Here is a 22,678-nt window from a genome sequence, read left to right on the forward strand (position 1 = left end):
GACGAGAACATTTTTACCTGCTGCTCTCTCCGCTGCCGCGTGTGCCCGTACAGCCGCACGCGCTCTCCGAGATCCCAGGGTCCTGGGATTGAGGTCAGGATCCCTGCTCCCTGTGGAGTCTGCTTCTCCTTTCTCCCTCTGCCTCTCTTCCTGCTCACGTTCTCCCTCGCTGACTCTTTCTCAAATAAATAAATCCTTGAAAAAAAAACCAAATAAATAAATCTTAAAAAAAAAAAACCAAGACTCACAAAAATGAAGCCCTATTCTTCATTGATTTTGTTTTTTTCCCTTCCTTTTCATCCTTCCCCATGAGTCTGAGTCTGTTCACGAGGGGGCTGGGACTCAGTGACCCTTCTCTTCACATGTACAGAGAGCTGGGGTTATCCTGTGGGTTCACGGTTGGGAAGAGCAGCGGGATAGAACTCCGCTCATTCCCGTAAAGATGCAGTATTGGTTTCCGTTAGTCCAGACAGTGGCTGTGGCCGGGCCTCGGTGCTGGCCCTTCTCTTTGGGGTGAGGACTGCTAGGGGCCAAGCCAGGTGTCTCCAGGCAGGGACCTGTCACCATCTGCCCGTGCACTGTGGTGGGGCCATGTCAGCGCCACCGTTCACCGTGTTTGTTCTGTTTTCTTACCGAGACTTTGTAAAGAATTTGGCAAATAAAGAACGTTCACAGCAAAGATCACTTCTGGCATGTCATAGTATTTTAAATTCTTATTAGCTTAGTTGGTGAATGAACCCCCAAAACACTTTTTGGAAGATTTTATTTGAGAGAAAGAGTGAAAGAGAGAGAGAGAGAGCGCACAGCAGGGAGGAGGTCGGACGGAGAGGAAGAAGCAGGGAGCCTGACTCGATCCTCGGACCTGGGGATCATGACCTGAGCCAAAGGCAGACAGCTGAGTGAGCCACCCAGCCACCCCCAGAGAACACTTCAGCCAGCCACCAAGCGCTGTCAGCTCTGTTCCCGGCGCTCACCGTCCTTCCCTCCTTCCCCCACACTTTCTGCACCGGTGGGTTCTCTCTACGTCCCGACCGCGCGTCCGCACCGGTGGGTTCTCTCTACGTCCCGACCGCGTGTCCTCCTGCTGTTCCGGTGGCGTCTGCTGTCCAGGCTTAGACAGAAGCGCCCTAACCTACAGGGTGAATTTCCCAAGTCGAGCGTTCTCTGTTGGCTAACAACCCACCCCAAAGCCTGTGGCTTAAAACGTCAGCCATTGTGAGGACTCTGTGGTCTCTGATAGCCTGGGTAGCTTGTCTGTCTCTCGAGTTCGGGTGCGGATGGGGTGCGCCATGTGGGGGCAGCTCGAAGGGCTGAGCAGCTCCTTGACTCTCAGGACCTGGTGTCGGGGACGGGTGTCTAGCGCACGTGGGCGTACAGACCTTCGCATCTAAGGCAGAAGTAGTTCTCACTCTGCTGGTTAAATACTGTTTCTGAAGGAGAGGAAATTCTTGTAAGAAATTCTTGGAAGTGCTCAATGCTAGGATTCTTTGTTTAAGGGGCTTGGATGCTTGTGTGAATTGTCCCATTTTTCTTTTTTCTTTTTTTTTAGATTTTATTTATTTATTTATTTGACAGACAGAGATCACAAGTAGGTGGAGAGGCAGGCGGAGGGAGAGGGGAAGCAGGCTCCCCGCTGAGCAGAGAGCCCGATGCAGGGCTCGATCCCAGGACGCTGGGGTCATGACCTGAGCCGAAGGCAGACGCTTCACTGACTGAGCCACCCAGGCGCCCCAATTGTCCCATTTTTCTTTGGACCTGGAAGTGGAGGGTAAAATTTCGGGTTGAGCATTCTGGAGCTTGTGAGGTCTGTGATTTGGACGTTGTCCCTGGTTACAGGAGAAGGGGTGGGAGATGCCTTGCCAGGGCCCCGCAGGATGAGCAAATGTGTGTGAGAAGCCCGGGGAGCCCTTTCTCCCGTGTTGACTGCGCGTGAGTGACACTCCAGGAGTGCACGCTTGGGCTCCCGACCTTCACGACAGCTGCTGGGCCTGTAACTTCGACCCTTTGACACCTTTTCTGGTATACAGGCCCTCAAAGATTTTTTAAAAATTTATTTATTTGAGGGAAACAGTGGGGTGAGAGAGAACAGGAGCTGGCGGCGGGTGGGGTGGGGCGGAGCAGCAGCCGGAGAGGGAGAAGCAGTTCTCCACTGAGCAGGGCGCCCGATGGGGACTCGATCCCAGGGTGGTGGAGTCCGACTTGAGCCGAAGACAGAGACTTAACTGAGCCACCCTGGCGCCCCACTCAGGTCGTTAAAGAAAACCCAGTGAGGTTCTTCGCTCTCCTTGTGGCTGCTGCCCTCACTGGCGGCTGGGTACGTGTCACCAGCGCTGCCTTGCGCTCCCCAAGTGGACTGGCCTATGGTTGCTTTCCTACTGCACGAAGTCCTTTTCCGACATTGCCTCTCCTGCTTCTTGTAATTCTTTTATCACGTATAGAAACTGTTTGTTGTTTTGTGATATTTAGAGTAAAAATTATGGAAGATGCAGTGAACTGTTTTGATGATTTATGTTCTAAATTTGTAAATACAATTGTAACATTTGACTTCTTCTTTTTTAAAGGCACAAATATTTAAGCATGGAAAACGTGAAGACTGTTTACCCTATGGTAAGGTTTATTTGTAAGAGGGTGTGTTTGTGAAGTGAGTTTGCCTGTTTATGATCCAGTGTGTGTCTCTCTCACACTTTATTCTTAGTTACAAGAGTCGTAAGTTTTGTCGTACTCGGACACTATCATAGTTCTTTGTTTTTGTTTGTTTTGTGTGTGCATGTGTGCTTTAATCTGTTTTTTTTTTTAGGCCTGTATGGGAGGTCTGGGCTCTTGATGTGCTGTGTGCCAGGTTTTGATCCTGGGGGACAGGGTGATGTGGACACACCCCGAGGTCTCTGGCTCACCTCCTGGGACGCCAGTCACAGCTGCTGTGTCTCTGCCGCCAGGGTCACGGCTTTGACCTTTTCCCCTATACTCGTAATTTTAGACAGAAGCTCAGTTTATGATCATGAACTCTGATTCTTGCTGCAGAGAAGTTTACTACCTGGACCAAGAGAAATTTCTTGCAGGGATATATTTTAGAAGATTTGTGAATAAATTTTGTGAATAATTTGTGAAAAATTGTGAATAAATTTTGAATAGTAGAGCCTATATATATATATATTTTTAAAGATTTTATTTATTTGACAGACAGAGATCACAAGCAGGCAGAGGGGCAGGCAGAGAGAGAGGAGGAAGCAGGCTCCCCGCTGAGCAGAGAGCCCGACGTGGGGCTCGATCCCAGGACCCTGGGATCATGACCCGAGCCAAAGGCAGAGGCTTTAACCCACTGAGCCACCCAGGCACCCAGTAGAGCCTATATTTTAAAGAAATTTTCATCATGGAAACTTCCAGCCACGTATGAAGGAAGAGAGAGCAGTGTAGCGAAGTCCCGCATTTCTGTCCCCGGCTTCACATGTTTCAGTCATGGGCGTCTCGGCTCCCTGTGTTCTCCTCAGCGCGCCCGCCTGCCATCTTACCTGGGTCTGTTGCAGCGTGTACCCCCAGAAGATGGGTAGGGCGCTTTTGGAGACAGGCGCTGGTGCTGCCGTCACGCCTGGAGACACAAGCAGCCTTTGCTCAGCATTGTCACACGTCCTCCTCAGTGGATGCTGGGTCTGTTTTATGTCCCTGTCACTCATAACCACGTCAGTCACTGTGCGCTGTTTGGGTCCTTGCGCAAGTGATTCAGATGCTGTGACAACTTGTCTTGAAAGGTTGCCCTCCTTGTCTCATACGAAATGCCATCTTGTGCATTCTCCTGGCCCCGGTTTCCCCGTAATGCCACCTCGTCCCCCCAACCAGCCTTGGCAGCACAGGGCCCTGACCACCCATTTTCCTCTTTGGGGAGACCCCTCCCCACCGGGCTGGGCCCATGATGTTTGCACAATTTCTTATAATCCACTGTGTGTTTCGCATAAGCTGTTCTTTGCTTTGTGTGGCTTCCTGCTCTTTCTGGGGCTCCTCTTTTTCTTTTCTTTCTTTCTTTTTTTTTTTTTGCCAGCCTGCACATTTGTGGCTTCATAGTGAGAAAGTTGAGCAGATTCAACTCTCACTGTGCTTGGGAAATGACGTGGGATGAGGGGTTCTCTATGAAGCAGAGCTTCAGGGGTCCATGGTACATCTGGCCGTCACACCGCATCTGGGGCCTGTAGATCCCTCTGTGGTTTTAATGTTGTGGGGGCCAAACCCAGGGGGTGTAGTTTGGGAGACCACAGAAGACCCTTCCCACCAGTCTGAGCTGTGTATGCTGTTGTTTGCAGCCGCCACCGTTCTCGAGTGCCTGGAGGGCTGCCGGCTGCCCGACAGCAACCAGACCCTGCTCCGGAAACTTGGGGTGAAGCTTGTGCAGCGGCTGGGACTGACATTCCTGAAGCCCAGGGTGGCGACGTGGAGGTTGGTAGAGCAGGGTCGGGGAGGCCGGGGGGGCGATAGGCGGGGCGGCCGTGACCATGACTGAGAACACTATTATCTTCTGTTTCCACTTCATTTCCTTAGTCTCAGCAGTGTTTCTGATTTGGAAAGGAAAAGTGTTCCTTTTAGTTTTTTTTCTGTCTCTACGTCTTTCAGGTAGGATAACAAGCTGGATTGATTTTGCATTTTATGGGACCTTATTCAGATGCAGTATGACTTTACCAGTTTGGCCTCATTATAGGGAAAGCCCCATTAATGAGAAAGCACAGTGGAAGCTCCTTTTGGAGGACGTAAGCTCTCACTCCTTAAGCTGCCTTTGCCTGCGACAGAAGCGGTCTTAACTAACCATCTGACGTTAACAGATGCCTTAGAATTAGTGGCTTCCACAGAAACAGACTTCTGCTGTGCTCGGAGTACTGTGTTTTTGTTTTTGTTTTTGTTTTTTTAAGATTTTATTTATTTATTTGACAGAGATCACAGGCAGGCAGAGACGCAGGCGGAGAGAAGAGGAAGCAGGCTCCTCACTAAGCAGAGAGCCCGACGTGGGGCTCGATCCCAGGACCCTGGGATCATGACCTGAGCTGAAGGCAGAGGCTTTAACCCACTGAGCCACTCAGGCGCCCCGGAGTACTGTGTTTTTAACAGTCTTCAGGTTTTCTGTTTTGTTTTTGTATTTTTGTGAGGAACAAGAACGAAGTTTTGTGTTGTTCATTTCTCGCGTTTGCAGTACTCCTTGAGGACAGCCTTGGCCTGAGAGTCTTTGCCGTAGTCCTGCACCAGCACACAGCTACAGCAGCCACTTTGCGGGGTCTCCCTTCCCGGCCAGTTGTACAGAGGCCCGCCCGTTGCTCTCGTTTCCTGTTGTCGTCGGTCTTGATTAGGGTGATGTGCTCAGCACAGAGCCTCCACCGGCTTCACACGCGTGGGCCCCGCACAGTTGCCGCGGCTGCACAGAGATGGCTCTGGCAGCTTCGCCAAGTCCACGTGCGAGGCCTCCGTGGGTGGGGTGGTCTTCAGCCCCCTGTAAAGCACTGTTAATGTCCATGACCCCTCCAGGGCCTTCCTTGGCCATGGCCGTGGGTTATGGGGTACCGGACCTCGAGTGTACTCAAGCTTCCGCCGTCCCGTGACTCAGTGCTGGTGGGGAAGGGCCGAGAGTCTTTAGGTTTATTTCAAGTATTGTTATGGGTGCTTTGGGAGGAGTTGTTTGGTGAAGTTCAGCTCAGCCTTTGTCTCAAATTCCAGCAAACTAGAGAAGGGTGTGATGTTTTAGTGAAATTAGTTTTTGGGTCATACAGCTGATTCTGTAAGAAGCTGTTTATGAGACTAAATGCTAGTGGTCAGTTTCCAAAATGCCGTGGGAAATTAATATTCAGGGGGTGCCCGGGTGGCTCAGATGGTTAAACTCTGCCTTCGGCTCTGGTCATGGTCCCAGGATCCCAGGATTGAGCCCCGTGTTGGGCTCCTTGCTCAGCGGGGAGCCTGCTTCTCCCTCTTTCTGTCACTCCCCCTGCTTGTGCTCACTTCTCTTTCTCTCTCCCCTTCTCTCTGACAGATTAATAAAAGCTTGTTTTTTTAAAAAAATATTTTATTTATTTATTTGACAGAGATTGCAAGTAGGCAGAGAGGCAGGCAGAGAGAGAGGAGGAAGCAAGCTCCCCGCTGAGCAGAGAGCCTGTTGCGGGGCTCGATCCCAGGACCCTGGGATCATGACATGAGTCGAAGGCAGAGGCTTTAACCCACTGAGCTACCCAGGCGCTCTGACAAATAAATAAAATCTTGGGAAAAAAAAATAAGGAAAATTAGTGTTCAGCACTGTGTTAGGGTTCTGCAGGGACACAGAACCAACAGGCTGAGAGGATGTGTGTGCCTGTGTGCAGACGCTTCTAAGGCATCAGCTCACGTGGCTGTGGAGACTGGCAAGTCCCGACACCTGCCGGGTGAGTGAGAAAGCAGGAGACCCAGGAGAGCTGACAGCGGCATTGGAGTTTAAAGGCACGAAGAATTCCTTCCTACCCCAGAGGAGAGTTGGCCTCTTTGTTGTGTTCCAGTCTTTAACTGATTGGACGAGGCCCACCCACACTGGGGAAGGCAATCTGGTTTATTTAGTCTACCAGCTTAAAAGTTCATCTCACCCAGAAACACTCAGAAGCACACAGAATAATGCTTGACGACTATCTGGGTGCTCTGTCTCTCAGTCGAGTTGACACATAAAATTAGTCATGCAGGGGCCATGTGAAGGGGAGTAACTCAGCGCCATAATTACTTAGTTCAGTTTGCATTTCCATGTCCATTTAATGGAAGTCAGCCCTCTTGCTACTTTTTCTCTCTCTTCCATATTCATTTTTTTTCTCTTCATTTTATCTCCGCTGTTACATTTTTGTTCAATTTTCAGTGTCCTTCTTCTGTTGGCTCTCTCCCCTTGACGAGGAGTAAGCACGTTTGGTAGGCTGGTAACTCGCTGGGGCTGCTCCCTCTTTCTGAGACCTTGTCAGGGTGGTCTTGTTCCCGTTCCTTTTCCCTGGAGCGCACACTCCTCACTTCCAGCGCACGGCTGGTTGGTCTGCCTTGGTGGGCCCCCATCCCAGGGACTCCCCAGGGTTACGTTGACTCTGTAGAGTAGTCAGCGCAGCTCAGCCTCCCAGCTGCTCTCACACAGTGCTTCTGGGGCCTGCCTGTCCTCGCACATCTTAGGGGTCGTGCAAGGGTCCAAGGAGACGTCTGTGCAGTTACGGGTTTCCCTCTTAGAGCTACTTTTCCTCCAACACTTGTCTCCAGATACTTGCAATCTCTCTAGTCATGAGTCTCTTCTCATCCACCGGGCAAGACTGTTGCTCTTGGCTTGGGCTCTTTTCCCCTGTGCTGCGGTTTAGAAAGTACCTTTGGGGAGGAAGAGAGATGTGAAAGTGGGGTGCCCCGGGGCACCTCCCTGCTGTGTGGAACGGAATCCCAGTCTGGATTGTCATCTCGTGTGTGCCAGTGGTGGCTGGCTTATGACTTAGTTGGTTGCAGAAGGGTAAACCCGACAGCAGCCTGAAGTCAATCATCTTTGTAGTTTCTGGTTACTGTGGGTCAGGGTGAGTGCTTTTCCTGTGAAATAATCAGTATGTGTCCTGATTTGAGGAGGCAGGAGCCAGGACGACAGCCATTGTTAGGCCCTGTGCTGGGCATTTGGTGGTCTTGAGGACAAGCCTGCGGTGGTTGGCGTCATTCTCCCCAGATCAGTTACCTCCTGATGTGGTAGGTAACTGTGGAGCCGCCGCTCCGTTCCGATGTCAGCTCTGAGGTGTGGTTTTTCCCCCACACCAGCCAACTCCTGGGTCTCACAGTTCCGACACTGTCTACCTGAAGGTAGTGTCTGGTTCCTCATGACGCCTGAGGTTAAGGGCTCAGTCCGAGGAGATGGTCGTGTCTCACCCCCTCAAACCCCCGTTACTGAGATGCCAGTGGCAGGTCCGGGTTGTCCCCGGTGCTTTGACCGACCAGTTACAAATTGGGATTCCCACATCTCTCTCCTCCGTTAACGCGCTGGAGAAACTCACAGAACTCACAGAAACATTTTGTTTGCTAGATCACCAGTTTATAATAAAAGGAAACAACTCAGGAACAGCCAGAACGAAAAGATGCCCAGGGCGAGGTGTGGGGGAAGGGCTGTGTGCTGTCTGTACACACTACTCTCTCCGGGTCGGGTCTCCACACCCTCACTAGTCCAAAAGCTCTCCAAACCCCGTTCTTTTGGATTTTTATGGAGGCTTCATTACAGGGGCATGATTGATTAAATCATTGGCTGTTGGTGATTCACTAAACCTCCAGCCCCATTCCCTCTTCGGAGGTCAGGGGGTGAGATTGAAAATTCCAACCCTCCAGTCACATGATTGGCTTCCATGGTGACCATTCCCCATCCTTAGGAGACCTGGGAGCTTTCCAAAGGTCACTTCATGAACATAAATGAAGACCCCCTTAATCCAGAAATGGACAAAGACCCAATGTAGATTTATTATTGTAAATGACAACATCACAGTTATGTTACAGAGTACCCCCAAATTTAGCAGCTTAAAATGATGCATTTTTAATGTACCTATTTCTTTGGATTGGGAATGGGCGTAACGTGGCTGGGTCCTGTGGTCAGGGTCTGTCTAAGGCTTCAGGAAGGTGTTGGCCAGTGCAGCTGCCATCTCAAGGCTCTCCTTGCTTGTGGGGGGCACCCAAGCACGCCCCGGTCATTAGGCCTCCATTCCTTGTAGGCTGTCTGCTGGGGGCCTCCCAAAGTTCTTGCTGTGGGGCTCTCCATAGTGCAGTGCACAGTGTGGGCGTGTGCTCTGAGTGAGGGGGTGGCAAGACGGAAGCCACAGTCTTCCTGAGCCTTCTTGGGAGGGATGTCCCCTTGCTGCTGTGGCCTCCCGATCTGAAGGAGTCCTTGGGTTTGGGGGGACACCAAGGGGAGAGGATTGCATGAACATCTGAAGTGGGCTGCCAGAGGCTGCCTGCCACCGCACTTGCTTGAAAACGGAGTTGGAAACTGGTCCGGGGAGTTAATGAGCTGTTGCGGGCTGCCCTTAGCAGTGCCTGGGCTGGTTCGGGTTCTGTGCTCCGTCTGCGAAGCACCAGTTGTCTGCGCTTGGAAGTCCGCCTCGGGCTGCAGCCCCAGGTGCACTCTGTACCCGGACTTGGGCACCTTCTGTGCTCCAGGCCACCCGCCCGTCTGGCCCATACGTGCTTGCCTCGGGGTGGTGCACTGGTGCCCACCTTCCAGGAGGAAAGGTGGCAGTGACGGGCCTTCGTGCGTGTCCTTACGTCTGTCCTGTCACAAGCCTCTGGGTAAGACCTCCTTTGACAGATTGGGGAAGCTGGCAGCCAGAGCTTCAGGAGCCGTGCAGTCAGACATGGGAGCCGGCCTGTGCTTGTGCCCTCATGGCACATGGGTGATGCCTGTGGTCTCAGCTCAGACGGGGGCGGGGGGCGGCAGGGAGGACTGTGCCTGCTGGGGCTTGAGAGGAAGGCTCTGGAGACCGTGTCTGCAGGCGCTGGCCAGTGAGTGAGCTCTAGAGGGCAGGGGGGCGAAGGGCCTGGGGGGCAGTAGGGACAGGAGGCAGAGCGCCTTGTGAATAAGGCTGACGCCCGTGGGCCCCACGCGTGCCCTCGCTGCTGCTTCTGTCGAGCGCACTGCTGTGGTCCTGCTCGGTCCTCTGTCTGCCCCCAGCCCTGCACGGCACTCTCTGTTCTGTGGCTCAGAGTGGTCGTTCCGTGTCTTGGCAGCTCTCGTGGACGCTGGCGGTGACTCCCTGCTCCTTCCGTCTCATTTCTGTAAGACACAAGGAGTTGTCCCAGGCACCCGCTAAGACTCTAAGGGACACTAAGTTTCTGACCTCAGTCATCAGGGCACCTTCTTCTTGGGCGCGAGCAGGAGCGGCCGCGGGTCTGAGGTGGTGCTTCTCTGTGCAGGTACCAGCGGGGCTGCCGCTCGTTGGCCGCTAACTTGCAGCTCTGTGCCCAGAGTCAGAGAGAGGCGAAGACGCAGGTGGAGACCCCCGACAGCGACGGAGACTATGACATCCCTGAGGAGGTGGAGAGCGTGATAGGTGGGTAGGGGGCCTGCCGCTCTCTGGTCCTGGGGGTGCTGGTGGGGCTCCTCTGAGGGGCCTTGCGCTGGCTGCATGCCTTCCTCCCCGCTTTGTGCTGGTGTCACGCGGCCTTCCGTGGCCCTCCCCACCCTCACCTTTATGGAGCTTGTGGCTGCTGGCCTGTGGTCCTGATGCCCGTGGCTGTTTCGGCCCTGGCCCTGTCACTGTGTTTACTGGCTGCTTCCCATGTGCGAGCCCTTGTATTTCTACCGCAGTACCTGCCCTCAGCCTTCCACTGTGCCTTACCTGGGTGCATCCGGCCTGTGGCCTCAGGCCTTCTCCTGGAGCGACAAAGTAGTGGCTTCCCTGACCTGATATACGTGCGGTGACCCTCCCGCTGCAGACCTGCAGAGCTCTGGGCCCTGCCCTCCTCTTACCCGAGGGCGTGTCTCCTGCTCACGGAGTGGGGCAGAGCCGCATTGCAGCAGCCTCGCACACCTGCCCGCCTTCCTCACCCCTCCTTGCCAGGTTCCCCCTGTCCCCCACTGAGGGGTCTCCTGCTGTCCGTGAGGAACAGCAGCACACCTCCCCTAGTGCTGGCTCTTCCTCATGTCCGCTCTCCTCCCTTTCACCGTGAGCTGCTTCCCAGAGTTGTCTACACCTACTGCTCCCCCCACTTCCAAGGTCCTGCACTGCCCCGGGCAGAGTGAGCATGACCTCTTCACAGGCTCCTGTCCTTCCTCCATGCTGGGCCTTCTCAGGCTGCCTGGGTGCCCTCGGTCAGGGTTTCCATTGAGTGGGACGTGTCAGGCCCTTACCGAGAGGCCTCTGACATCTCCCCACTTCTTTGGGCCTCTGTGTGGCTCTTCCTAAAGTCTGGCCTGTGCCTGAGACCCCAACCGGAGCCCCTTTCCTGCCCCTCGTAGACACTGATCTCTGGGGAGTCTTCCTCACTGGTGCTTTCTGCCCTGATGGGTGGGTCTACTTTTTAGCAACAATGGCAAGAGTTGGCTTTAAATCATTATTTAAAAACAAGGAAGAGGAGATGTTTTCTCCTTGTAATTAAAATGATTCATGTGATTCCCTTCATGGTGCTCATGAGGGACACCTTCAGTCTGGGAGGTGAAGAACTTACCTTAGAACAGGGGTGAGTGCGTGGAGCTCATGGGCCTGGCCTTCCTCTGTCCTTGCAGAGCAGCTGCTGGTCGGGCTGAAGGACCAGGACACGATCGTGCGGTGGTCTGCGGCCAAAGGGTAGGTGCCCGCTGTCGCACTGGGGGGAGCTGGGCCCGGGGGCGGCCGCGTATAAAGGGACCTTCCTGCCGTTCAGCCCTTCATGTGCGACTGAGAGCTGTGAACCGCTTGGAGGGTTTTAGAAGGTGGAATAGTTTTTTCTAATATATGTTCATTGCTTTATGTTCTCATTTTAAAAATCATTATCGGGGAATGAGGCTCCTTCATCGTCTTCACTTTCTGGCTAGAGTGGACAGAATTATGAGCGCGCCCAGTTTGCCTTTCTGCACCTTTCAGATGTTCCTGTTCTTGCTCAGCGTAGCCCCTGTCCGCCGCCTGCACAGGCAGGCAGAGCCCCCATGTAGCGAGCAGGTGCTAGCACAGCCTTATGCAGTCCCCGAGCCCCTGAGCGGGGAGGTGGCGTTGGTCTGCTCTTACGCCTGAGGGAGCGGCCTGCAGAGAGGTGCCCGCGTGGAGAAGGCGTTCACTTTGGCAGCCTCTGGGCCCAGCGTCCCATGTGGGTGGAGTGGGCCGGGCAGGGAGCCTCCTGCCCGGGCAGGGAGGTCGGGGGTATCTAGCAGGGTATCCCGCCAGGTGGAGGGGGGTCGGGGGGGGGGTCAGGGTATCAGGCCTGGGGCTGGGTGCCATCGACCATGAGTGGCCGGCTGCTGCCCTGTGGGCGAGGCCCCCCCCTTTGTCTCCCTCCCCTCAGGAGATGTCTGTGTCGGTTCGTGTATGTCACTAGGGTGAGGCTCCCTAACAGGCCTTGTGTAGAGCGCGTGTGAGCCTGGCTCTGGGTCTGCCACTCGTTCCCGTTCTCTGGAGGGAGGGAAGTTGTCGGGGCAGCTCCTCGTTGACTGTCCCCTCACCACGGGCTGCTGATGCTGATGGACAGCGCCTCTCTTTTTCAGAATCGGCAGGATGGCTGCAAGGCTTCCCAAAGAGCCGGCGGATGATGTGGTTGGGTCCGTGTTGGATTGTTTCAGGTATGTGAGAAGATCAAAGGGGACGCGCTTCTGGTTTAAGCAGCAGCAGTTTTTCCCCGTGTCCGTGTGCGTTTTCTTTCAGCTGAGCTATTTGTCAGAGCTTCCAGAGCCGTTTTGTTTTCCTTTTGAAGTTAAATTTGAAAACTCTAGTTACTTCTGTTCTATTTCTTTCTTTCTTTCTTTCTTTCTTTTTTTTAAGATTTTATTTGTTTAATTGACAGACAGAGATGACAAGTAGGCAGAGAGAGAGGAGGAAGCAGGCTCCCCGCTGAGCAGAGAGCCCGATGTGAGGCTCGATCCCAGGACCCTGAGACCATGACCTGAGCTGAAGGCAGAGGCTTAACCCACTGAGCCGCCCAGGCGCCCCTGTTATATTTCTTTTATCAGCTTAAATCCCATTACATTTAAAAACTTTAATTACATTTAAAATTGAAGAAAAAGGTGGTTTTGAACATGTACATACATCGATATCATTCTTTGAAGAAACCTGGGGTCATTGGGGTGACATCTGAGAGAAGGTCTGTGGTGTGGCATGTTCCAGATCTGCTTCTGTGGTAGCTGCTTGCCGCATGTGGCTGTGGACCTTACAGAGAGGCTAGTATGACCTGGTGTGAATTCTGCTTTTTAAAAAATTCTACATTTAATTTAATTTTATTGGATTTAAATTCAAACAGCGGCATGTGGTGGGCGCCTGGGTGGGCTCAGTTAAGTGTCTGGCTCTGGAATTGGGTTCAGGTCGTGATCTCCGTTGGGTAAGGTTGAGCCCTGCGTCAGGCTTCATGCTGGGAGTGGGGCTTGCTTGGGATTGTCTCTCTTCCACTCCCTGCCGCCTCTTAAAAAAATTCAAAGATTAATAGTCACATCGGGTCATGGTTGTGTTTTATCTGGCTTAGCCTTTCTGGAGGCATCTGGGAGGCCCTTGGCTGGCCCATGATATGGGTGTGGGCAGGGATGTCTATGCAGGCTGCGGGTTTTTGGGGTCTGAGCCTGGGTCTTGCGGGCAGGAGCAGGGCAGAGACCCGGGCAGCGTGGTGTGGTCTTGGGCGCACTGTGGCGTGCGAGGCATCTTTGGTACGGTTCGTCCCAGAGGCCTCTTAACTTTGCCTGGGGAAACCTCTCTCTGGGTTTTGGAAGCAGGTGTTTCTAAGAAAGGTGTTGCTGGTTGGTCCCCAGTTGTTTTCCTCCTGGGCTGCCAGGGCATGTGGGTAGGGAGAGGAGCTGTCTGCCCTGGCAGGTGCTCGGTCCTGTGCGTCAGTGGCCAAGACTGCGCCGGGAGCACCCACAGCATGTGTGTCTCCTCCGGCCTTTCCCTGGCACTTCATCTCCAGCCCGCTCTCTGACCGCTGGAGGAGTTCAGGGAATAGGATGTCAAGTGTCCCCTTGTTCAGAGTGACAGGGCTGCTTGTGTGGCCAGTATGTCTTCAGGGGAAACTGCCTGGCGGGCAGCCTGTGCTCCTGCTGTGACTGTGGGGGAGGAGAGTGCTCCCCATCCGTGTGCGGGTTCTGCTGGCTTGGCTTAGGGTGTCCTCTTGGGCTTTTCGGGGGTGCAGCGGTGAGTGTGCGGATGGTGCGGGATCCCGCTGGTCCCGAGCGCAGCGGTGAGTCCCCGGGAAGCGACGAGTGGCGGTGCTTGCGTGGCTGTGGTGGAGCTCCCTGGTCTTGGGAGAGGGCAGCACTTTGAGCCAGGCCTTGGGAGGGTGGAAAGCACCAACGCCCCGCACCCCCAGCCTGTCCTCCCTGGCCCCTTTGCCTAGGCATGACAGCTCAGCCTCAGGTCTTTTCTTGTTTCCTTCCTCAGAGCGTTTCTGCACGGACCCTCTGGGGTCTCTCTCCCCGGCCCTCCCTTGGGCTCTCGCTTGCCCGGCTCTTTCCTTCCCTTTACACCTGCCCTCTCCGGCCCCTGTTGGTGGCGTCCCTGGGCCCAGCTTTCCTGGTGGTGGCCATTCCGGTGCTCCTGCACCTCCCTCACCGCTCACGGCACCTCTGCCTGGAGGCCTAGGGCCCTTGACCTTGTGTGTCTCCATCAAACTCCTAGAACATATTTTCTACTGGCCAGACGTATGGCCCTTTGTCCTGGCCTGCACCTGTGGTCTCCTTCATCCGTCCTTGGTAGTTTAGTCTGCCTTCGTCTTCCTCTAGTCTTGGGATTTAGTGGAGGGTAGAAACTGCTTTACCACTCGCTTCCCAGGGTTGGCAGCCCAAAGTGACAAGCGGGACATCGAGGGAAAGGACCTGAGTGCAGAGTCAGCCTTTCCCTGGATGGGCGTGACGTATCCGGCTGCGGGACTGGGCACAGAGCGGAGTCACCCTCAGCCCAGCCCAGAATGCTTGAGAGCCTGGAAAGCAGGAGCCTGTTCGGTGGAGGGGGTGTGCAGTGGGGGTGGGCGGCAGGACTGGCAGATGGCCTGGCCCAGATGCCGGTACCATCTCGTCCCTCCTGCTGTGTTCTCCTGGAATAGGCTCTTCTGAAGGGCCGTCATAGGGTGTTAATTCCGTCATCGGAGCATACCCCACTCCCAGGACGGCCCTTCACTCCCTGCTCCGTCTGCAGGCCCGGTTCTGGGAAACGAAGCCACACCTGTCCCCAGGGGGCCCTACGGTGAGCCCCACCGGACCAGTGTGAGTGGCGTGGCCATCATCCAGCAGCTGCCGCTCCCTACGTCCAGCCCCGGGGTGTGCGGCCGGCAGTCCTGTGCCTGCGGCCCCGCCCCCCTTAGAAAACAGTGCTTTAGCCCCTTGCTGGCCCCAGCAGTGTCACCTCAGGGCAGAACCCCAGACAGTGTGTGCTAGACCAGCGGTCTGGTCCGCCTCAGAAGCCGAGGGGCTGCGGGAGGGGAGCAAGGCCCTGGTGGCCTGTCCAGGGTGTAGTGTTGGCCGTCTGAACTTAGCCGCACGGGGGTCTCCAGTTCGCAGATAGACGGCAGCCCCAGGTCCCAGGCGTAGGTGTGCTGTGGGTGCTGTGACTTCTCGGAATCTCTATGACATTGAGAAACCTTTGGTGGAACCCCCGTGGCCCTGGGAGCAGCCCCCTGTCTCAGCAGGAGATGCGCCACATGGCTCCTTTCCGTTTGTCTCTTAGTTTTATCTTTGTGTTTGATTGGGTACTATTTTACTTAAAAATTCAAAACGAAAGGAAAGATGGTGAAGTGCTTCTCTCTGACCTGCCCCGGTACACAGTGGCCCTCCTCCTGGTACCCCAGGGGCACCATTTTTCCTGTGTCCTTCCAAGATAAACGAGAATGTCTTCACTGTTCATTCTACACTGACGGTCGCTTGCCCTCCACATGCTCCGCTTGGTCATTTTTGGGGTCATTCTCCTTTGGTGCTTCCTACTGCCCTTGGGGATATGAGGTTAGGGTCCCTGAGGCCTTTGTGGCTTTTCTCTCTTGAATCTACCCACTCATGGCTGTGCCGTTTGCTGGTCTTGACTCATCTGTAACCCTGTACCCTCTCAGGATTGCCCTGCACTTGGGTCTGGGCGGAGCCTGCCCTCAGCCCCTCCGCAGAGCACTAGCGTTCCCTGGCTCAGCCGAGGCAGTGATGCTCCTGCTGTTGGTCTGCGTGTTTGCGTCCACGTCTGTTTGTGCAGGTGGGGCCTTGAAGAGAGTGAGTGGGCAGAAGTCTGGCCTCAAGCCAGGCGCTGTGCCGGGGAGGCACTGTTCCTGGGTCCCCCCCTGGAGTGGGCAGAGTAGGGGCCGGCAAGGCGAGGGTCTTCCTTGTCCTGTTCTTCCTCAAGCCGCAGGCCTGACGGAGGTCATGCCGCCCTTCCGTAGTTGTTGACAAACAGCAGTCCATTTAGTTCGGAAACAGACATTGGTGTAACTGGTGGTTGTTTTACTGATAATTGGGTCATCATAACGCTGATCTTTTATAAGGTTCTTTAAAATGTTATCAAATCTTATGAAAAGCATACAGCATCTCTTTCCAGTTAAAATCCTAAAGCACACGAAGTGCAGTATTCAATAGCCTTTGTGACAGACACTTAGAAAAATACCTGGAGCTTAAAAATTTATAATTGTCAGTAGAAATTGGCACTGGTTGGTGGTGAGGGCCGGGGCAGCACCTTCGTCTGTCTCAGGGAGTGCGTGTCCGCGGGCCCATGCGCTCGGGCGGGACTCTCCGAGCGTCTCTTGGGTGAGCAGAGGGGCCTGCACTCTGTCCTTTCTGAATGTTCCTGTGTTGTTGCTAGCGAGGAGTGCAGTTTATCTGGTTTTCGTAAACATTTCTTTGTCATCACTTGATGATTTAGAATAGGAAAGAGCCCTTTAACGTCTCTTGCTTTTGGTGAAGTGTATTTCCATGTTTATTTTGGCAGCCAAGTGAAGAAACTCTCAGGAGAGCCCTTGCCAATCTAAGAAGCGCTTCTCAGTAATCGTGGTGCCAGGGCGCACTTGGAAGTGAGAGCCCCAAACTACTTCCGGAGACATCTTATTAGTGTACAATTTTACTACGACTTAATTAATTACAGTTGTTTATTAAAAGCCGGTGTTTCAAATAGTGCAAAACCGTTCTCTGAATGGCATTTCATTCTCCCTGTTGAATCTCTCCTTCAAGTCAGGCGAGGAGGAAGAGAGGTCTCCCTGTCTCTTTCTGCTAACATAGGCTGGCCTGAATTGGATAGAATCGCTGTGCCACGAGGCCCCAGGTTTAGTGCCTCGAATGGGGTCAGTCGCCGGGTGTGTCGTCAGCCGGCACGCGCTGCTTGACAGCCCTGTGCAGAGCCTGGGTGTCTCGCTGACGCGCATCTGCGGCTGCTCCGTGTCGGCAGCATGTGGAGCCCACCTAGGACCGGTGCTTGTCATTGGGAGATCTGAAGAGAAGTGCCCGAACACGGTGCTTCCCTTTAATGAAGCTGCAGTATTTTACTTCCATAGCCAGCGGACTGTTGGGAGACTCACGAGAGGGTTTTAGGGAGGCCCCAGGGCCCAGGACGCGGACTGCAGTGTGTGTGCACGGTGGGAGAAGTCGGCACGAACACCGCAGGCTCAGGCTGTCCGTGTGTCTCAGTTTTCAGGAGACGGACAACGCCTGGCATGGTGGCTGTCTGGCGTTGGCGGAACTGGGCAGAAGAGGCCTGTTGCTCCCTTCTCGACTCCAGGACGGTAAGTACCGCGCACGTTTGCTCTGCATTGTCAGGACCGTTCGTGGCCAGCTGGGTGCTTCATGTCACCCTGAGTCCCCAGCGTGGGCTGCCGCGGGCTCGCCCCAGGCCTCTGCCCTCGCTGCCTGCACGTTGGTGTGCAGGAGAGCGCAAACGAGACCTGTGGCTTTCACCCTTTCTTCTTGTACTGACCTTTCTGGGTTTCTGACTGCCTCTTCTCCCTGCGGTGAAATTTTAATACCACGGCACAGATAGACTGTGTATTTGGAACCTTGGTAAAGTCCGAGATTTTCTTGTCCCTCAGGACTGGTTTTCCCCCCTCTGGGGGTGCTGTTGTCTGTTAAGTTATGCACTGCTGCTGTGTTTATCACGTGGCGTGACATCACGGTCCCCTGGACTCACACGAGCAGGGGCTAGGGTCGGAGGGCTGGAGGAAGCCTGGGAGCGGCCTGAGCAGGGGGACGGGCACAGTGCCCCAGACCTAGAGGGACCACCGAGCTCCAAGCCTGCGGGTCCCAGATGTTGGCCCTTGACGCGTGGCGGTGGAGCCTGGGGCTGTGGCCGTGGGAAGCATTGTCTGGCTGGCGGGGATCGGCTCTGGGTGCGGCTGGCGGTGCCGCTGTGCACAGAAGGGAAGGCTGTCTGTGAAGAAGGAGAAGGTGCCTTCCTGGGCCACGTCACCACAGATGCTCCGCAGCGTGGGAGCAGACTTCTGTCCGGAACAGAGACGTTTGTGCAGACGGGTAGAGCCTGCGTCATGCTCTTAGCGCCCAAGCTGTGGGCTGTCAGGAGTCATGGCTTTGGACTTGGCGTTGTGAAGTGTGAGGAGAGCTCTTAGACCCTCAAGATTCTATTTAATCCTTCTGTTTATTTATTTTTTTTTTAAAGGTTTTATTTATTTATCAGAGAGAGAGTGAGCACAGGCAGACAGAGCGGCAGGCAGAGGCAGAGGAAGAAGCAGGCTCCCTGCTGAGCAAGGAGCCCAATGTGGGACTCGATCCCAGAATGCTGGGATCATGACCTGAGCCGAAGGCAGCTGCTTAACCAACTGAGCTACCCAGGCGTCCCCTTTCTGTTTATTTTTGTGGCAGCTTTGCTGAGGTAAAATTTTAAATACCATGAAGTTCCCCCATTTAGAGTGTGCGGTTGGGTGGTGTGAGGTATATTTACAGAACTCTGCAACCGTTACCATGATCTAATTTCAGAACACAAAGAAACCCTGTGCTCTCGGGCAGTGACTCCCCATTTCTCCCGAACACAGCCAGCCCCAGACCACCACTACGTCTGCTTCTGTCTCTCTAAATTTGCCTTTGCTGGTCATTTCTTATAGTGGACTCTGGTAGTGGGCGTGATCCAACCTCTTCTGCTTAGCGAGGTCTTTAAGGTCCGTCCGTGTTGTAGCACGCGACAGTAGTCCTTTGTTCCTTTTATGGCCACTTAATATCCATCGCATGGATACACGCCTCCCCCCCCTTTTTTTTTTAAGATTTTATTTGTTTGTTTAAGAGAGAGAGAAGTAGTGAGTGAGAGCATGAGCAGGGAAAAGAGGGGGAAGCAGGCGCCCCATGAGCAGGGCGCCTGATGTGGGACCTGATGCGGGGTCTGATGCAAGGACCCTGGGATCGTGACTGGAGCCGAAGGCAGACGCTTCACTGACTGAGCCCCCCAGGCGTCCCCACTACACCATTTATTTGTGTATTAGTTGATAGATATTTGGATTTTTCATCTTTTGGCTATTATGAACAACACTGCTCTGAACCTTTGTGTGAAAGTTTTTGTGTGGACATGTGATTCTGTTTCTCTTGGGTTTCTGTCTGGGAGTGGGACTGCTGGGTCATGTGGTTCTCGGTCTTTAACTTCCTGAGGAGCTGCCGAATTGTCTCCCAGGATGGTCGTGCCGTTTCCATTCCCATCAGTGGCGTCTGCGAGCGCGCCGGTCTCTCCACATCCACCCCGCCGCTTGCTTTTCTCCTGGTGGGTGTGAAGTGGCATCTCATTGTGTCTCTAATTGGCATTCCCATAACTGATTTATGACGTTGAGCATCTTTTCATGTGTTGGCCATTTGGATATCTTTGTTGGAGAAACATCTGTTTAAATCTGCTCATTTAAAAAGTCGGGCTGTCTTTTTGTCTTTTTGTTGTTGCTGTGAGTCCTTTATATATTCTGGATTTAAGTCTGTCACTAGATAGAGGACCTGCAGTATTTCTCCCCATTCTGTGGTGGTGTTTGACTTTCTGGTTGGTGTCACTTGCACCAAAGTCCTGCATTTTGATCAAGTCGAGTTCACCAGTCTTCTGTGTGGGAGTGTATCACAGACAAGGTGAAATCCTTGCCTGGGTGGTTCCAACTCCAGTTTAACTTGAAGGACAGAGAGCCTTTTCTCTGCCTTTTGTGCCTGAGACTGGCTGGGGTGGATGTGCCCATCATACCTTATGATGTTGAGGTGCCACTGGTCACTAGCTGCTGGAGTGGGAGGGTGTGGGTGTTGGTGTCATGAATGAGACATGTCAAGCTGTTGCCGAAAATCTAGAAGATATAACATGTAGTCTTCCTCTGACTGGCTGGCTGCCTTCAGACTGGCGGCATCTTCCATGTGTGCTAACTGTCTTGTAGGCCCTTGCTGTGCCTGGTGGGGCCTCAGGGAGCCGAGCTGTCTCTGAGCTGTCTCCTGCCTGGGAAGGATGGTGCCAGGCCTGGGGAACAGTGATCTTTTTTGGTGTAGGTTCTGGAGGTGACCAGGGCTAACGTTCCTTTTTCTTCTCTCCTTGCTCCTCAGACTGGATGATGCCAGTTGCCCTGTCTTCAAGTTCACTGGTTTCTTCTTCCACTTGCCCAAATCTGCTGTTGTACAGCTTGCCTGAAGTTTTCTTTTCTGTTACTGTGTTTTACAGTTTAAGAGTTTTTTTTTTTTTAAGATTTTATTTATTTATTTGACAGAGATCACAAGCAGGCAGAGAAGCAGGCAGAGAGAGAGAGAGAGAGGAAAGCAGGCTCCCTGCAGAGCAGAGAGCCCGATGCAGGACTCGATCCCAGGACCCTGAGATCATGACCTGAGCCGAAGGCAGTGGCTTAACCCACTGAGCCACCCAGGCGTCCTCCAGTTTAAGAGTTTATGTTGGTTTCTTTTTATAGTTTCTTTTTATTGACATTCCTTGTTTGGACTTTTTTTGTTGTTGTTGTTTCCTTTAGCTCTTGAGCATATCTGAGAGAGTTGATTTTAAGTCTTTGATTTTAGTACAAAATCTGGGCTTCCTCTGGGACAATTTCTCTGCTTTTCTTTTTTCCTTTGAAATGTAAGTATACTCTTCTGTTTATATGTTCTGTGGTTTTTTGTTGTTTTTGTTGGAAACTGGACATTTTGAATACTATGATGTGGTAACTCTGGAAATCAGGTTCTCCCCCATCCCTGGGGCTTTGCTGCTGTTGCTTATTGAAGGTGATCGTTGTCCACGTAGTGACTTCTTCCAGTCTGTTCGTGACGACGGTATTCCTTGTTGTGTCTGGTCACTGAAGTCTTGGTTCCATTAAGTCTGCAGACAGTGTGACCTAACAGATTTCCTAAGGCGGAAATTTTGTAGGTTCTTTCTTCACTAAGCACTCTCCTAGGTTCTGTAAGTTTTTGACGAGATTTCAGAGTTCTGAACAAGTCGAGTCTGTCATTTTTGCTGGCTTAATGTTGTTTTGGTAGAAGGACCGATCTGTGGAGTTCCCTACTTTGCTATATTCTGTGACATCATCCAAAAACTAGCATTTGACCAGCTCCCCAGCATTAGTCTGGGGCATCTGACCTTCTTATTGGGGAAATGCCCATGAGAGAAAACAGGAAGGCTGGCAGAGCTATTATCTGACCCAAGTGCTGTGGGGTGGGTGTGGGGCTGGGGTCGTCAGGCCAGAGTCAGCCACAGAGGTAGTCCTGTGGTCCCAGAAGGGGCTGCGCTAGTGGCACTGCTGCACTTTCTCCCTGGCAGAGGCACCGTGGGGCCCAGAGTCAACCTGCTTCGGTAGGTGGGGCCTGGCTGTGACTGCAGTTTGTGGATGCAGAGCACCGACCTCGCCTGACCTTGTCCCTCCCCACAAGCCTGGGTACCTCACTTCTCAAGGCAGCAGCTGGGCCCAGGGAGGGGTTGCATTCTCCAGCGCTTCTGACATGGTCCTTGTACTCGTCTGTTCTGAGGACCACATGCCTCACCGATTTTTAAATTTTGTGCATTTTCAACTGTTGGACACTCTGGTCTATAAGAAAAGTGAATCCGGGTTACCCAGGTGTCTCAGTCAGAAGAACATGCAACTCTTGATCTTGGGGTTGTGAGTTCGAGCCTCACATTGGGTATAGAGATTGCTTAAAAATAAATTAAAAAAAAAAAAAAAAAAGAAGTGGATACCATGAGAACTCTTTGACTTATTGTGTGAACTAGTTGTCCTGCCCTTCTGAATTAAAGTGCTTTTCTCCTTGATTAATGTGTGTGTGCTTCATTTCACACCCCCACATGCCCTCTTTCCCTACGGAGTGTGGCATTGTGAAGGGTAGAGCTCGTGGTGGGGGCAGACTTCTGCGGGCTGCTGGGAAGGCTCTTCAGAAGGCTGTTGTCAGCACTTTGTTTTCCTCTTCAGTACAAATTCAGGAACCCCTTTAGCTTTACTGAGATACAGTTTATCTGACATGCAGTTCACCTATTGAAGATACATGATTTAATGGTTTTGGTATATTATTTTTAAAAAACATTATAGGATGTATGTAACAACATCCGCCTTGCTGACTATATTTAAATGTACCATTCAGTGGTATCGACCAGATTTACACTTTCTACAACCATTGTCATTATTTCTGAAAACTTCATCATCCTGAACAGAAATGGTGTCCCTATCAAGCTCCCCTCTCCCCTCCCCTGCAGCCCCTGGGAACCAGTCCTCTGACTGCCTCTCTGAGTTTGCCTGTTGTAGGTGCCCACACAGGTGGAGTTGTACAAGATTTGTCCTTTTGTGTCTGGCTTGTTTCCTGGAGCAAGAGGTCTTCAGGGTTAATTCATGCTCTAGCATGTGTCAGAACTTTATTTCTCTCTCTCTCTCTCTTTTTAAAAATTTTATTTATTTATATGACAGAGAGAGAGACACAACAAGAGAGGGAACACAAGCATCAGGAGAGGGAGAGGGAGAAGCAGGCTTCCTGCTGAGCAGGGAGCCTGATGCGGGGCTTGATCCCAGGACCCTGGGATCATGACCTGAGCCGAAGGCAGACGCTTAACCATCTGAGCCACCCAGGTGCCCCGGAACTTTATTTGTTTGTATGGGGAGTAATAGTCCATTGTAGTCCACGTTTTATCTGTCTGTTCATCTGTCAGTGGTGCTTGTGTTG

General features: G+C 53.0%; 1 protein-coding gene and 1 pseudogene across 2 annotated transcripts in view; one reads left to right on the plus strand and one right to left on the minus strand.

The window, feature by feature from the left end:
- Positions 1-22,678, plus strand: part of TBCD (tubulin folding cofactor D) — a 156,375-nt gene that overhangs the window by 25,491 nt on the left and 108,206 nt on the right. For both annotated transcript variants that reach the window (XM_032319683.1, XM_032319684.1), the window contains exons 8-13: positions 2,562-2,607; positions 4,293-4,425; positions 9,886-10,022; positions 11,198-11,258; positions 12,149-12,223; positions 17,231-17,325. In XM_032319683.1, coding sequence (XP_032175574.1) covers positions 2,562-2,607; positions 4,293-4,425; positions 9,886-10,022; positions 11,198-11,258; positions 12,149-12,223; positions 17,231-17,325 — 547 coding nt within the window. The remainder of the gene's footprint in view (positions 1-2,561; positions 2,608-4,292; positions 4,426-9,885; positions 10,023-11,197; positions 11,259-12,148; positions 12,224-17,230; positions 17,326-22,678) is intronic.
- On the minus strand, positions 5,152-5,555 carry LOC116577046 (annotated as a pseudogene).

This window comes from Mustela erminea, chromosome 18 (genome assembly GCF_009829155.1).
Source record: "Mustela erminea isolate mMusErm1 chromosome 18, mMusErm1.Pri, whole genome shotgun sequence".
In the NCBI taxonomy this organism is placed as follows: Eukaryota; Metazoa; Chordata; class Mammalia; order Carnivora; family Mustelidae; genus Mustela; species Mustela erminea.